Source organism: Musa acuminata, chromosome BXJ3-6 (genome assembly GCF_036884655.1).
Source record: "Musa acuminata AAA Group cultivar baxijiao chromosome BXJ3-6, Cavendish_Baxijiao_AAA, whole genome shotgun sequence".
Lineage (NCBI taxonomy): Eukaryota > Viridiplantae > Streptophyta > Magnoliopsida > Zingiberales > Musaceae > Musa > Musa acuminata.
Window position 1 is genome coordinate 41,757,856 of NC_088354.1, and position 14,345 is coordinate 41,772,200.

Sequence of the window (14,345 nt, forward strand, 5' to 3'; positions counted from 1 at the left end):
CGGCCTACACGCAACAAGAGAGAAGCTTCCTCTTCCTGACCAACTCCTCCTCCGGCCTCCACATCGCGCAGTGTCTTTAGTTAGTTCTCTACTAGTAGTGCGGGTGAAGGCAAACATGGTGGGTTTGCCAGAGACCGATGATATCCTATCGGACGCCTGGGACTACAAGGGGCGCCCCGCCGTCCGCTCCCGGACCGGCGTCTGGAGCGCCGCTGCCATGATCCTAGGCATGTATCCCAATCTTGATCCGTGGCCTTTGGTAGTTAGTGTCAATCTACTGCAGGTGTTCGTCTTTCTAGCTCGTGTTTGACCTGAATTCATGGTTTTGGGGAAACCTTTTGAAGTGGTGGAGCTGAACGAGAGGTTGACGACGCTCGGCATCGCGGTTAACCTGGTGACGTACTTGACGGGCACCATGCACCTGGGCAATGCCGCCTCCGCCAACACCGTCACCAACTTCATGGGCACCTCCTTCATGCTCTGCCTCCTCGGTGGCTTCGTCGCCGACACCTTCCTCGGCCGCTACCTCACCATCGCCATCTTCGCGGCTGTGCAAGCTTCCGTAAGCACCACCGCCACCTCCATCTCCACCCCCCTTTCCTTCTCAGCTACGGGCTTATCGAAAGTGTTCGATGGAATTGACATGCAGGGAGTGTCCATCCTGACCATCTCGACCGCCGTGCCGGGGCTGCGCCCGCCCGCATGCGCCGACCCGGCGTCCGGAGGCTGCGTCAAGGCCTCCGGGGCGCAGCTGGGGGTGCTCTACCTGGCGCTGTACCTGACGGCGCTCGGCACCGGGGGCCTCAAGTCGAGCGTGTCCGGTTTCGGGTCGGACCAGTTCGACGAGACCGACCGCGGGGAGAAGGCGCAGATGATGAAGTTCTTCAACTGGTTCTTCTTCTTCATCAGCCTGGGCTCGCTGCTCGCCGTGACGGTGCTGGTGTACATCCAGGACAACCTGGGGCGGCAGTGGGGGTACGGGGTGTGCGCCACGGCCATCGCCCTCGGCCTGGTGGTCTTCCTCTCCGGGACGCGGAGGTACAGGTTCAAGAAGCTGGTGGGGAGCCCTCTGACACAGATCGCGGCGGTGGTGGCGGCGGCGTGGAGGAAGCGAGGCCTCGAGCTGCCGTCGGACCCTTCGCTGCTGCATGACATCGACGAGAAGCAGGCGGACGCGGACGCGGAGAAGGGATCGAAGAGGAGTAAGGCAAAGCAAAGGGTGCCTCACACCAAGCAGTTCCGGTACGCACATCATTCTTCTCTGCTCTCCTGTTGTCGTCGTTTAGATCCAACGTTTCCTCTCATCATGGTTTCTTACGATTAGAGTATATCGTCGTTAATTTAGAGAATATGTTTCTATAAAATTCAGAAACAAAAACAAGATAGGAAGAAACGCACAGAAGAGAGAAAAATAGTTCATAGAAGAAACCAGAAGAGAAACAATTCCCGGACATGTTGTTACCCTGCAAGCAAATACACGCAGCCATCCATGGCTGACACCGTTCGAAGAGTTCAATTATTGATGGGGTTGGGGTTCATGGAGGATTCAGCAAATCACCAAAGAAGGTAGATGAGTTCTCTGAAAGAAAAGATAATAATAATTGTCCCGGAGCTGAGGTAGATGAAGTGAATTGAATTGAATTGAATTGAGTTCCATCATAGCGGATAGAAGAGCATAAACTAATGTTGCTCCTGTGCACGCACTGCATGGCCCGACTCCCAACAGGAGGCCCGTGCTTTCACCATGGCACACATGACTAAATAATACCGCCATGAACTAATCATTCAGCAATCAAATGACGACGGGGTAACCAAAATAAGAATGAGATTCCGTGTGCTGCTTATGCAACTCTGTGCTTCTCATTTGTTAAGCTTTGTAGCAGTGATGAATAATGATAGCATGTAGATTACTGTCGGACATTGTTTGATGACCGAGTGCCAAATAGTTGAGACCACCGAGTGCCAAATAGTTGAGACCACCGACTGCAGGTTTCTCGTGTGGTCTCAGGGTATATACTGTCCTTGCTGTCCACATACACATTAGAATTATGATCCTTTCGCACTGCTACTCACATGAAGATAAACGTGGAGCAATGGATTCCGGGAACATCTCGCAAGATCCTGGCCATGGATCGACGCCGCTTTGCGTCGGTCGGTGCATTCCGCCGTCGTGCCTTTCGAAACCGTGCACCACGAACCGAGCTGGCTCGCGAGAAAGCTGCCGACACCAAGAAGAGGTTGATCGTCGATGGAAACCCCCGTTTACTACGGGTGCTGCGTCGAACTCATCATGAAAGGACAAAGCTAGTCGACTTTTTAGAGTAGAAGCAATCTTTGAGCGAGGGAGGGAGAGTAGTCTTTGCAAGGATTCGGTGAGCCACTAAGGGCGCCATCGGCAGCGACATGCTTGTCGGGTGGTGCACGTCAAGGACCATGTGAAGGCACATTGTTCACCGTGTTTTCGGTGATTGATTGGCCGTCTGACCTGAGCCACAGACTGTGAGATGCTTTCGTTCGGATAAGGGTACTTGGTTGCCTGGTTTTGGTATTCCTTCGTTAGCATCTCACATTATTCACCGTGTTTTCGGTGATTGATTTGGCCGCCTGACCTGAGGAGTCACAGACTGTGAGATGCAGTAGTTTTTTTTTGTCTTCCTTTCTTAGCTGTGCTCGGTTTTCTGCAGTCGTTTCTTCCAACTCACTTTTCTTTTTCCTATTTGCTGAACCCAAATATCCTTTTGTTCGATGTTAAGAATCACTAGGATTTCTTCATCTCTCCATGGATATAAAATATATTAAGAAAACTTCATAAAAAAATTGTATGAATCAACACCCCCAAAATAAGTATCGTGCTCCCTCCATGTCTCTGAAATCATTCGATCTTTTGCCTCCACTTCGAGGGTATATGTTCTGATCTTTAATAAATACTTGTATGAATCTTCTGATCATCATCATCATCATCATCATCATCATCGTCTTCTGCTCTCGGGTGCAGTTTCTTGGACAGGGCTGCGATCGACGTCGACCCGGGCGCGAAGCAGGGGAAACGGTGGCTCCCAACGTTGACCGATGTGGAGGAGGTCAAAATCGTGATCCGGATGCTGCCCATATGGGCCACCACCATCATGTTCTGGACGGTGTACGCCCAGATGACCACCTTCTCGGTGTCGCAGGCCACCACCATGGACCGCCGCATCGGCCCCTCCTTCCGCATCCCACCCGGCTCACTCACCGTCTTCTTCGTCGGCTCCATCCTCCTCACCGTGCCCGTCTACGACCGCGTCGTCGTCCCCGTCTCCCGCCGCCTCACCGGCAACCCCCACGGCCTCACCCCGCTCCAGCGCATCGGCGCCGGCCTCGTGCTCTCCATCCTGGCCATGTCCGCCGCCGCCCTCACCGAGATTAAGCGCCTAGGGGTGGCCCGCTCCACCCCGGCCGCCCTCGAGAACGGCGCCACCGTGCCCATGAGTGTCTTCTGGCTGATCCCGCAGTTCTTCCTGGTGGGCGCCGGCGAGGCCTTCACCTACATCGGCCAGCTGGACTTCTTCCTCCGGGAGTGCCCCAAGGGGATGAAGACCATGAGCACGGGGCTGTTCCTGAGCACCCTGTCGCTGGGATTCTTCGTCAGCTCCGCCCTGGTGACGGTGGTGCACAAGGTCACGGGGGAGAGCGGCCACGGCGCGTGGCTGGCGGACAACCTCAACCGCGGCAAGCTCTACAACTTCTACTGGCTTCTGGCGGTGCTGTGCCTTGTGAACCTGGTGGCCTATCTGGTGGTGGCCAGGTGGTACGCGTACAAGGAGCAGCGCGCGGCGGTGGACGACGACAGCAATGCCGGGGTAGAACTGACGGAGGACGCGGCGTGTTGCCATGCATGACGACACGACCGACACTGCAGGTCTCGTGTTGCAGATCATCCAATGCCGCCGCCCTTGTTGTTATTGTAGTCAAGTCAATATAAGTAATGAATGATACTAATCGATGCACTTCTTTGGGCCATCGGAAATGGTGGTGGTTGGAACACTCAGGGTTTTAAGCCCCTCTAAAAGACGCTCGAAAGACACACACAGCATACGCTGCTGCAAAAAAACATTCATTACATGGCAGTAATCTAACAAGTCACAAGGTCACATGGATTTAGTGCCTCGAGGTCTTCAACCATCACTGGTACAGGAATTTTAATCCAAGAACAAAAACAGTCCGCATGGATTAGTGCCAGGTGACAAACACTGTGAATATTATAAGTCCATCGATGGAGAAAACGGAAAGAAACCATTTTGGTTGGTTGGATAGACTCTCTCATCATTTTGTGCTCACATCTATGACTTCTTGATGATGTACCCAATAAGAGCACCTAGGAGACCCACCAACACCACAAATGTGACGCTGAAGCCGCCGTGGTGCATGCCCCGTTCTTTCCGCAGCAGATCCTGCAATTGAGATTAGGGCGAGGAATCAAATCAGCAGTATCATGACAAAAACCTACGAACCTCGAGCAGCAACATCCTTAAAATGTTAACCAAAGTATAAAAAAAACTGTTACCAAAAGAGTCACATCCTGTTATCATCATGATTTTGGTCCAAGATAGGAGAAAGAAATGGAGGATTGAATGAACCATCCAAATTTGTTTTCCTTGTTCTTTTCATTTGACATACCCTTCTTCCCTATGGTGATTCACTTGTTCCCATTTGCTCACAGGCCAAACTTGTGACTGCACTTCCTAATTACTTTTGGGTTAAGGGTTCCCCCAACATAAGCCTACAAAACACCGGTTGCAGAGCCCTTTTCCTTGCAAAGCTGCTCTTTACTGACCATGATTATGGCTTATTAGACTTGTTCCAGTAAGAAATTATGGACTAAGTAATGAGAACAAAGAGTCCTCTCAACGTATAATATACTGAACGGAATCTTAGATACACTCCTTTTCGCATGCTGTGTTCTAATGGTTTTGTTGTTAGCACTCACAAAAAAGAAACAGAGCTCTTTGACAAAAGAAAGGGAACTAAAGTATTTACCTGGTTCATCCAACATCCATCTGATAATTATACGGATCCCAAACTTGAATAAACACCTTTGGATGACTACAGCTTTTGTTTCACGAGTGAAGATCTGCCCTAAAAGCTAAAAGAACACTGTTTCCTAGCTGCAAATGTTATCCTGGTAGTGTTATCAGTTTACCCTATATTTGGTCAGAGACAGGATTATGGCGTTCACACGCCCTTTATTTGTGAAACCCACAAAGACATGTTGGCCCTACACAAGGAATTGGGTACTTTCATTAAATGAAAGTATTATTTTCTTATACAAAAAGAATTGGGTAAACAGTTATTTTGAAATGAAAACATATAAATGAAGTAGACAAACAAAACATATTATAGAAATGAGGTGGCATTCACCATGACAAACTCCTATGCTTTTGTTACAACTTATTTACTGGCAAACATATGCTATGAATGGATAATTGCTCGCCAACTTACCAAAAAAAAATAATTGCTCGCCTTTAAGTGTACCATATATTTTTCATGAAAACAAAACACATACCAGTTCCTGTCGAAGCTTCTGGTTTAGCTGAATGGCAGAATTTTTCTCTTCAGTCAACTTTGAAATCATAGCCAATGCCTGCATATTATAAAAGATAATTGAACAATTGCCACTACAAAGCTTGTAGTGCATACAATCAAATTAAAGCTCATTCTTAAATTACATAATAAGAACAGCATGCCAGGCAAGAATGTCAGCTACAGTATAGCTGAATCTTACATAAGGGGGAAACTTATCAATATCATTTTGACAATAAACCAATTTACATATTGAGGTGCTTACTATTAATATACTGGAGCATTATAATTCATCCTAGCCCTTAGACACTCCACAAGAGGTAGAAAATCCAAGGAACAAAAAAAAAGCAAGCTAGGTCCGAAGATTTGCAATCTGCAACTGTTTTCCATTATCTGTTCTCATATCCATACTGCTTGTCAAGCTATCGGAATTCCTTGTCCGCAAAACCCAGCCAAGAACTCCTCTATAAAAACTTTCTAATGTATAGGAGTAGATTTTAAAAGAGTGTAAATGTCAGAAAACAACTAGACACAGCCAATGACAAATTCTCTTCTCTAGCTACAACAAGAATGCCCTCATGTTAGACTCTCAATCACCCTGATGATACAACGTTGGAAAATTAAACTTGCCCAAGTTTTAATGAACTTCTACAAACAGAAGAGTCAAAAGATAGCATGTACAAGAAACCAGAGTTCAAAGTTGCTGGTAAATGAAAGAGATCTATTTCAAGGCTTCGAATATCGGTAATGATATACCAACGCTGTATGCCTCAGTTAACAATGAAAGGAATACACAACATTTTGCTTGATACATAGTTGTATGGTTGCTACACTGATACAACAGTAGAGTATCAAATTATCATTCTACGATCAGTGTATACTGTGAAATTTGAGACCATGACATAATTAACTAAGAGGGCAACCATCATCCTAAAATCTTTAGGACTCCATGATCTTCATGGGTTGGTTTCCAAAATTCTTCTCATCTAATAACCTACACCCTTCCAATTAGTTCTAAAAAATCTGAGAAGATTGCTCTGTCAGCATCTTTTTAAATCGGCTCTGGCAGATTGATACTGCCAAAATGACGACTAAAACAGATATCAAATTAATTTTATAAATTAAGGTGGAAGGAATTTTTTAATATACACAATACCTGGTCATAATATTATTTTGGTGTCAATAAAACATTAACACATATTGTACATGATCACATTCGACAATTTTGTTAGTATAAGGACCAACCATATCAAGTGTTCAATTTATTATCAAGATAACACATTTAAGTGCAAAAACTAGGGCGCTGTGTTAGAATTTTTTGAAACCCCGAAGGCCAAATTTCATGGGTCCGTCCCTTGAGCCCTCCAGTCATGGTCAAATACTATAATGAGTTCTCTTCTTCCTTTCTCATATCGTTTAGCAGACAACAAATTCAGAGATCAAAACAGTGAACATGGAAAGGAGCAATCTGATGAGATGTGGGGTATGGAAGGAATATCAAACTGGTCCTGATATTTAACTTACCGGGACAGAGTTGAGCAGATCAGTTAACCCAAATCAGATTTGGTCAAAATATATTAATTCAGATCTATCTTGGCCAAGATCAATTGCTTTTGGCTGATCAAGGCAAAGGCTGCATCAGATTGGCGTAATGACACGGACTTAGCTGGTTTTGCCTAAGTCGTGCGGCACCCTTGCGTGTCAGTCCGCAAAGGTCAGCCTCCCCGAAGCCTCCCATTGTCCCTTAGGACCAACAAAAGAGAGAACGGGTTAAAGAGAACGCCTCAAACGGGATCCACAAGCAAACATGTCCGAAAAACACTTCATAGACAAAGCAAATTACAAACAGACTTTACAAGCTCTGAACAGTGGCTCAACAAAGGGTAAAATGGTCCATTACAGACCGAAAAGCTCTCGAGCGTGTCCACATGACACAACCTTTATTTACAAGCCTAAAGAGGCCACCAACCCAACTAAAATGGGACTATTAAGCCTTCGGCCGCCCCTTTACATTCTGTACAAGACATGAACATGCCAAAAGACACGGACATACATAAGCATTACATCAAACACCTTGTTTAGAAGTTTGTCCGTGACATTCTCCCCCACTTATCCCTTCGACGTCCTCGTCGAAGCCTTTGTGAACACTGCAACTCTTCACCTTTGCTGAGTCTTCAATCTTCTGCTCTAGCTGCAATGCGCCTCCTGGCTCCCAGCTGCTCTCCGCTGCTGTTTTTGAGTAGTCGAACCTTTGATCCGCCATGCTGCTTCAACTCACCAATGACTCTGACTCTGGTGTGGGGTTGGCTGAGTTGTGTTGATCCTCGTTGATTCCTGCGGATCCACCAAATGAAGGAAAAGACCATTCTTACTGCGCCAGTTTCTCAAAATTTCCACATGCTACTTGAACTGGGTGGATGCTTGTTGGAGCTTTAACGAGCATCGCCTCGCAAACTTCTGAAGTTTCGGGTCCTTCCTCCACAAAATCTACTCATTGACTCTTCTTTCAGTTAGTTGTCGCATCCAAGTAGGTTCGCATCACTTCCGCTTTCGATTGGCATTTCGTTGGGAAATGAAGCGGACAATCTACTCTCAGTAGCACTGATCACCGTTGGTGAGGATTTGACAACTATTGTCTTCCATTATCTTCGAAGGGTCTTTGAACTTGTGCAGAGCTCCTCTGCTGGATAGATAAGAGAATTGGGGTACTCGGTTTCGCCCATTCTCTTAAGGATTGAGAAGGCAAAGGTTACTTGACTTCGCCCGCCTCCTCGAGGTTGTACTTCACGCATCGAGCTGGTTACTGGCCTTCGCCTGCTCTTTGCTCACACTTCTGAAGCACTTGAAGTGTTTGCACTCCTTGCGTTGAGTTAGCTACTGTGATTCACCTTCTCAATGCCATTGAACTTTTGGAATGCAGGAAGTTTTCACCCCAACTTGGAGTAATTCTCTGATAGATGAGGTCGCCTCTGGGATTGTACCGTCTTCTCCATCAACCCTGCCGCCTACTCCACTGAGTAGCAAAGGTACAGCACCGCGTACTGCTTGCTTCGTTCCTTGGTCGTGCACTCTTGCATGACCCGAAGTCCTTCACTTACGGCTATCTTGATGAGAAACTTGTTGACACCGGTCTTACGAAGTTCTTCGGCCTCTGCCCTTCAGCCTTGTCTCGGTACTTGAAGATTGCCTCTGCATTCTCCACCTCCTCGGCCCCTTTCACGACCAAGCGCTCTCCCTCCATGAGAGCAAGGGATCAATGACTTTGACGGAAGTCCCGCCTCTACGGTACCATGGCGCTGCCATGCCCATGGCCCTACTATCCGTCGCCTCGCATCTGCATCCCTTTTCTTCACGATCAGTAGATATGTCTCCGTGGCACTCCTCTGAGTCCACCTCCATTCTAACTGATGCTTGATTTTGGGTAGCTAAGTCCCTCTGGACTCGTCGTCGCTTCCTCGCCCCTTTCGACCCCCTGCTTCAACACCTCTGTGTTCTCCAAGCAGTCTGTTTGATCGATGGAAAGACAGACTGCAACTCCCATGCATGGCCTCTGCCATCGCGTTGTAGGGTTTGCACCAATTCTGTTCTCCTTAGCTTCCTTGGTAGCAACGTTCGCTTACTCGACCTTGTCCTCTGACTTGTCGGGCTCCCTTAAGCGAATATGAGCTCTGGAGCAGTCCAACTCTCCAACTGCTTCGATCATACCTCTGCATGATCAAGTCCCTCCCATGGGACTCACTGGTACTTGCATTCGAACTTTTCCCTTGGTGGAACCCAGCCCCCATATGTTGATGACCAAGGTTTTCATCCGATGCAAAATTCGGTGCACGCCCGGAAGACCCGCCTCTGCGGTACCATGGCCTTCACTCCTTGAATCCATAGCCCTTCTTGCCATCGTGTTGTTCACCAAAGCAGAGCTCCCAGTAGCTCCTGATCATACCTCCATATGATCTCATCCCTCACGGGACAAGGTTGTGTGTATCGCATTGCCACGAACTGTTCCACCACGATCCGCTGCACCATGTCGCCTCCTGGTGACATCTTCATTGCATTCTGATCCTTGTGGAATAAACTCGAATTGTGTACCCTCCATGTGTGGCCTCTGCCAATACATCGCAGGGCCTCCTCCACCTTCGATTTTGTTCGCTCCTTTGGCAATCGACCTTCATCCACCCACTCTTGGGTCACACCTAGATGAAGCACCGCTCTAGGACAGTCCGTCGCCTAGTAGCTTCCGAAGTCCACCGACTTCACTATAGTTTGTGCACCATTGTCTGGATCCTGGGCCTCTGCCCCTACCAGCACAATCTCCGCTGCGCACCGCTTCCTTCATGGCAACTTGAATGGCAACACTGTGGCATATTCTTCAAGAGTACCCGCCTCTGCGTCCTCTTGCCCCGTGCTAAGGCCTTCTGAACTCAACTTCGCCTCCGCAAATTGAGTCGCCTTAGTTCCTCCATCAAATGCTCCTCCGAGATAAGGTGCATGTGCCCCGAAGCTCCCTTCGTCTTTGGCACCATGCAAGATGAGTCTGCTCCGTCAGAAAGAAGGACCCATGGAACAACATGATCTTACTCTTGCCTCTGCAAGAGTTCATGTCCTTGACCTCTGTCTGAGGAAAGCACTGTGCCTCTGCTCCACGTTCCAACTTCTATGCTGGCTCCCTTCATGCGGCTTGAGTACTTCGCCAAGTTACACCCAAGTTGCTCCGCTCCTCGTTTTTGCATTGAGTCGATGGTGGCCCTCGCGCCCACCATTCCACGGGTCAGCCCTCCCTTGAGTCCGATCTCCACATCGACTCCAAGTGTGCCTTCATTTAAGTTGCTTTAGGTCGCTCCCCCACTTGATCTCGCAATGCATCCACCAATGCATTCTCTCGAGCGAGATCATGCGACAACTCCTCGCCGCTTGCTCAGTCCATCGAGCTTCGTGGAGTTGTTGTTTGTGAGGTACTCCTCCTCAACATGTGAAGTCCATCTCACATGATTCTCCCTCTGGAGAGCTGAGACTTATCCCTCCTGGATAGCTGTCCCGTTGGAGCAACATCTCTCTTCGTTTCGGAGATCACCATCCCCTTGGACTACTCCGATCTGCTGAACAAACTGTGCATTGTTCTGCCTCTTGCAAACGCACTTGCTAGATTGCGCCTCCACGTCAATACAGCCACCGCTGCACCCCTCAAGGTCTAGCAACATGCTGAACTCGTTGCACACTTCAGCCTCCTCCGGACGTATCCTTCGCATGCCGAAGAGAAAGTTTCAATGCTCCATGGCGCCGAGTCTCGACCGCCTTGGGATGGCCACGAACATTCCATCGTCCGCATACAAGCCCATGCATGAGTACCGAATTCTTCGAGTTAGCAATTCCCCTCACCTCTGTGAGCTTTGCACAACTCTTTCGGTCGCTGAGCAACTCATTCCACTTTGCATGGTCTCGACCTTTGCCAAGCGCCTCGCTTGCCTTGAGCACCATCAAGTAAAGTTGTCAACGTTGAGCCGTAGCTCAAACTCAGCCATCCCAACCTTTGTGCGCTCCAGATTCTTCCAAGCTTGCCTGTTCTCGTGGTGCCTCTTGCGCGAAGGGTTGGCCATTCCTCTGAATGCCAATCTCAGATGCCCGCTACTCTGAGCGACTCTTTTCCCTACATCTCCATGCCCGTTTTCCCTCAAACGGTCGCGCGTGTGCTGACTGCCCTCAACGCAGCCCCGCTAGGTCCCCCACGTTTGCATGTCAAGTGTTTCTATGAGTGCTTGTCCCGCTCTGATACCATATGACACGGACTTAGCTGGTTTTGCCTAAGTCGTGCGGCACCCTTGCGTGTCAGTCCGCAAAGGTCAGCCTCCCCGAAGCCTCCCATTGTCCCTTAGGACCAACAAAAGAGAGAACGGGTTAAAGAGAACGCCTCAAACGGGATCCACAAGCAAACATGTCCGAAAAACACTTCATAGACAAAGCAAATTACAAACAGACTTTACAAGCTCTGAACAGTGGCTCAACAAAGGGTAAAATGGTCCATTACAGACCGAAAAGCTCTCGAGCGTGTCCACATGACACAACCTTTATTTACAAGCCTAAAGAGGCCACCAACCCAACTAAAATGAGACTATTAAGCCTTCGGCCGCCCCTTTACATTCTGTACAAGGCATGAACATGCCAAAAGACACGGACATACATAAGCATTACATCAAACACCTTGTTTAGAAGTTTGTCCGTGACAGTAAGTCAATTGAGAAACATTGGAGTAAATCTGGCTTAAACAACAAATTGACTAATTTTATTAGCTAACTAATATTGTCTATTTAATGGACCACAATGGTGCAATGATTCATCCGAGTCTAAGATGGCATAGGTTACATGACATCTAAGCAATTCAATGTGGTAGAATAAGATTGCCACCACCAGAGGAACAGAAGACTAGCCAAGTAAAGGAATATAAACAGATGGTTGTCTCATAAATGTTCAGAATTAGTTCTTTTAGTATTAAAGATTTCCATCTTTACAATTGCGAAAACATCAATGTGATGATTTCTGCAAAAGGAGAGAATTACAAACCAAGAAGATTGACATGGCTAGAGCAACTAATCGGCGTGCCATCCACAACTTTCAAGCCAATGGAACAAAATCAAAGAAAAATTTTGGTTGAGGAAACAAAAAAAAAAACTCATCCCATAGTGCTCTTTACGTGAAGTTCAACCTATGCACAGGATGCTTAAGATGAGAAGACCCAGGTTGCAGCTGACTGACTAAGATAATACTTCATCATTTAATATTTTTCCTTTTTGGATGATATCGTGCAGGTTCAATCTACGGGACTTCAAATGCCAAAAGCATATAAAATAGACTGCAAAAGCTTAAAAATATTTCTAAAATTTCTAGACCAATAATAGATAGAAAAGTTGAAGAAGGTACCTCTGGGGACTTCTCCTTCGAGGGTTCATTGGATCTTGATACCTAAATTTTTTATTGGGGTCAAATGACCCTTCATAAGATGACATAAATAAAAGAACAATAAAACATCAATTTTGGTTTACTAAGGGCTTTAGCCGATTGGAAACTACTTACAGAGTCAAGTGTTTGCAAACTTTGGGTCCCATTTTCAAACGTTGAGGACCTTGGTGAGGATCCTTCTTCTGATTCCTCATGAACAGGTGAGGGAGGACCAGCAGGCACATAAACAACCCGCAGCTTGAATTCATCAACAACCTTACCAGGTTCTTTATTGAACTGACAATTTAGCAGTAAGCTCGATATAAGTCAGAATCGTGCAAGAAAATCCAATAGAGGAGATATAAAGATATGCTAATGAAGCGAACACAGGTGGCAACCATTTCGGATGTTATGTCCTTGGTCGTCGCACCATGCTCCGCGATAACACTCTGAAGTAAGAATTTGTCTTTGCATTGCATGTCGGGTGGAGCCTCCTTTTGTGCTTGCATTGTGACTAGAGAAGCAGAACGAGAGAACATATACATTAAGACAGAGAACTTACAGATAATTTGTTAACATTCCCAATCAAATCCAGGAAAAACCTTCAATGATTTGGAAAATGGGGCATACCAGTGACATCACAGGTCGACCTGGGCAAGACCATCCCAGTATTGGGGCGGACACAATATTTCTTTGGGTTGGTTGTTTTAACCTAAAATGTCAGAGACGTAAATTACTATAATTAAGACTATATATGAAGAAATGGCACCGAAGCAATAACCTGATAGAGAAGATAAAAATTTACCTTGAAGGCAACAAAATGATCTGTTTTGTTGATCAGCTGCATGGAACATGAGCTTTGCTTCTTCAACTCGACTTCTCACGCATGACCAATGGACAAAGCACATGTATCGTCAGCAAATAATACTATTTGCGATCAAGGAGATGAAACCAGAGTCGGGAAAATAATCAAGGCTTAACGATGGAAACAACGAAGAACAGTTTACAAAAGGATAAGTAAATCACCCAGTCGCAAAAGTCTCGTCTTTGAGGAGATCGAAAGAACAATGCAAACCCATTTAAGGATAAAAACAGAAAGTGTGATCGAGTGAAAATATAAATCTTACTCAAATCTCGTACCAAAAAAGCCCGAAAAAGAAAACATTAATCGATCAAGAAAAAAAAAAGGAAAATGCAAAATCGGACAGACAAAGACCAAAAAGGTGAACGGGCGATTACAAGGGAATTTGAGCTCCGTAGGCTGGATTTCCAGAAAACCTCCGTCACTCATATCTCCTTACGCGTTCAGATCCACTCCTCCAAGAATTAATATACGAGAATGCGGGGAGAAAACAACGATCCAAGGTTTCTTTCACTCTTCGGCTTCCTTTCTTTTCTCCTCCCCCTCCACTTGGGATTTGGAAACGGGAGGCGCCAAAGATTGGAAGAGATCTCTTCTCTCGCGAGGGACAACAGGGAGCGCGGCGAACGGGTAGGTTTGGGGGAGTGCAGATCTCTCTTCTCGGGTCCGTCTCCTGCTCTGTCGCATAGTTGGGTGTAATAACAATAGTATATTGTCGTTGTCCTCACAACTCTCATGGACGATAATACCCTTAGGGTTCGGATGCTTTCCCATTGAGTCGGATTCGTAGCCATAGTGTTGTCGAGAGACGGATCCGAAGTACTTAGGAGCAACCATGGCCCAAATGGGACCCATGCAACCTGGATTCGATCGTTGGGTCCCGGTCAACACGTGTACATTTTCTTGGGAACGATCAAACATTTTCTCCATAGATGATGAAACAGAGAATAAAGAGAAAAAACTTATTTCTTTTGATGTTTTGGAGCATCATAAAACG

The 14,345-nt window shown here is 46.9% G+C and overlaps 2 protein-coding genes across 2 annotated transcripts; one reads left to right on the forward strand and one right to left on the reverse strand.

The window, feature by feature from the left end:
- Window positions 1-3,986, forward strand: LOC135640616 (protein NRT1/ PTR FAMILY 6.3-like). Its single transcript, XM_065155258.1, has 4 exons — window positions 1-227; window positions 345-562; window positions 650-1,242; window positions 2,996-3,986. Exons 1-4 carry the CDS (start codon window positions 116-118, stop codon window positions 3,876-3,878), a joined length of 1,806 nt encoding a protein of 601 aa, XP_065011330.1. The 5' UTR covers window positions 1-115; the 3' UTR covers window positions 3,879-3,986.
- A 91-nt stretch (window positions 3,987-4,077) lies between these two features.
- LOC135640617 (vesicle-associated protein 1-3-like) lies at window positions 4,078-14,030 on the reverse strand. Its single transcript, XM_065155259.1, has 8 exons — window positions 13,726-14,030; window positions 13,292-13,362; window positions 13,117-13,198; window positions 12,885-13,000; window positions 12,622-12,783; window positions 12,469-12,510; window positions 5,543-5,620; window positions 4,078-4,430 (listed from the first exon to the last, which is right to left on the reverse strand). The coding sequence occupies exons 1-8, from the start codon at window positions 13,775-13,777 to the stop codon at window positions 4,320-4,322; spliced, it is 714 nt and encodes a 237-aa protein (XP_065011331.1). The 5' UTR covers window positions 13,778-14,030; the 3' UTR covers window positions 4,078-4,319.
- Window positions 14,031-14,345: the final 315 nt, after the last annotated feature.

Bases quoted from the DNA above. Each gene is read 5' to 3' on its own strand.
- LOC135640616 (XM_065155258.1), top strand. From the start codon at position 116: ATGGTGGGTTTGCCAGAGACCGATGATATCCTATCGGACGCCTGGGAC. The intron at 228-344 runs GCATGTATCCCA...AACCTTTTGAAG, and splicing joins CGCCGCTGCCATGATCCTAG to TGGTGGAGCTGAACGAGAGG. The intron at 563-649 runs GTAAGCACCACC...ATTGACATGCAG, and splicing joins TCGCGGCTGTGCAAGCTTCC to GGAGTGTCCATCCTGACCAT.
- LOC135640617 (XM_065155259.1), bottom strand. From the start codon at position 13,777: ATGAGTGACGGAGGTTTTCTGGAAATCCAGCCTACGGAGCTCAAATTC. The intron at 12,784-12,884 runs GTTGCCACCTGT...CTAAATTGTCAG, and splicing joins AGGACATAACATCCGAAATG to TTCAATAAAGAACCTGGTAA. The intron at 4,431-5,542 runs GTATGTGTTTTG...TCTCAATTGCAG, and splicing joins AGAAGCTTCGACAGGAACTG to GATCTGCTGCGGAAAGAACG.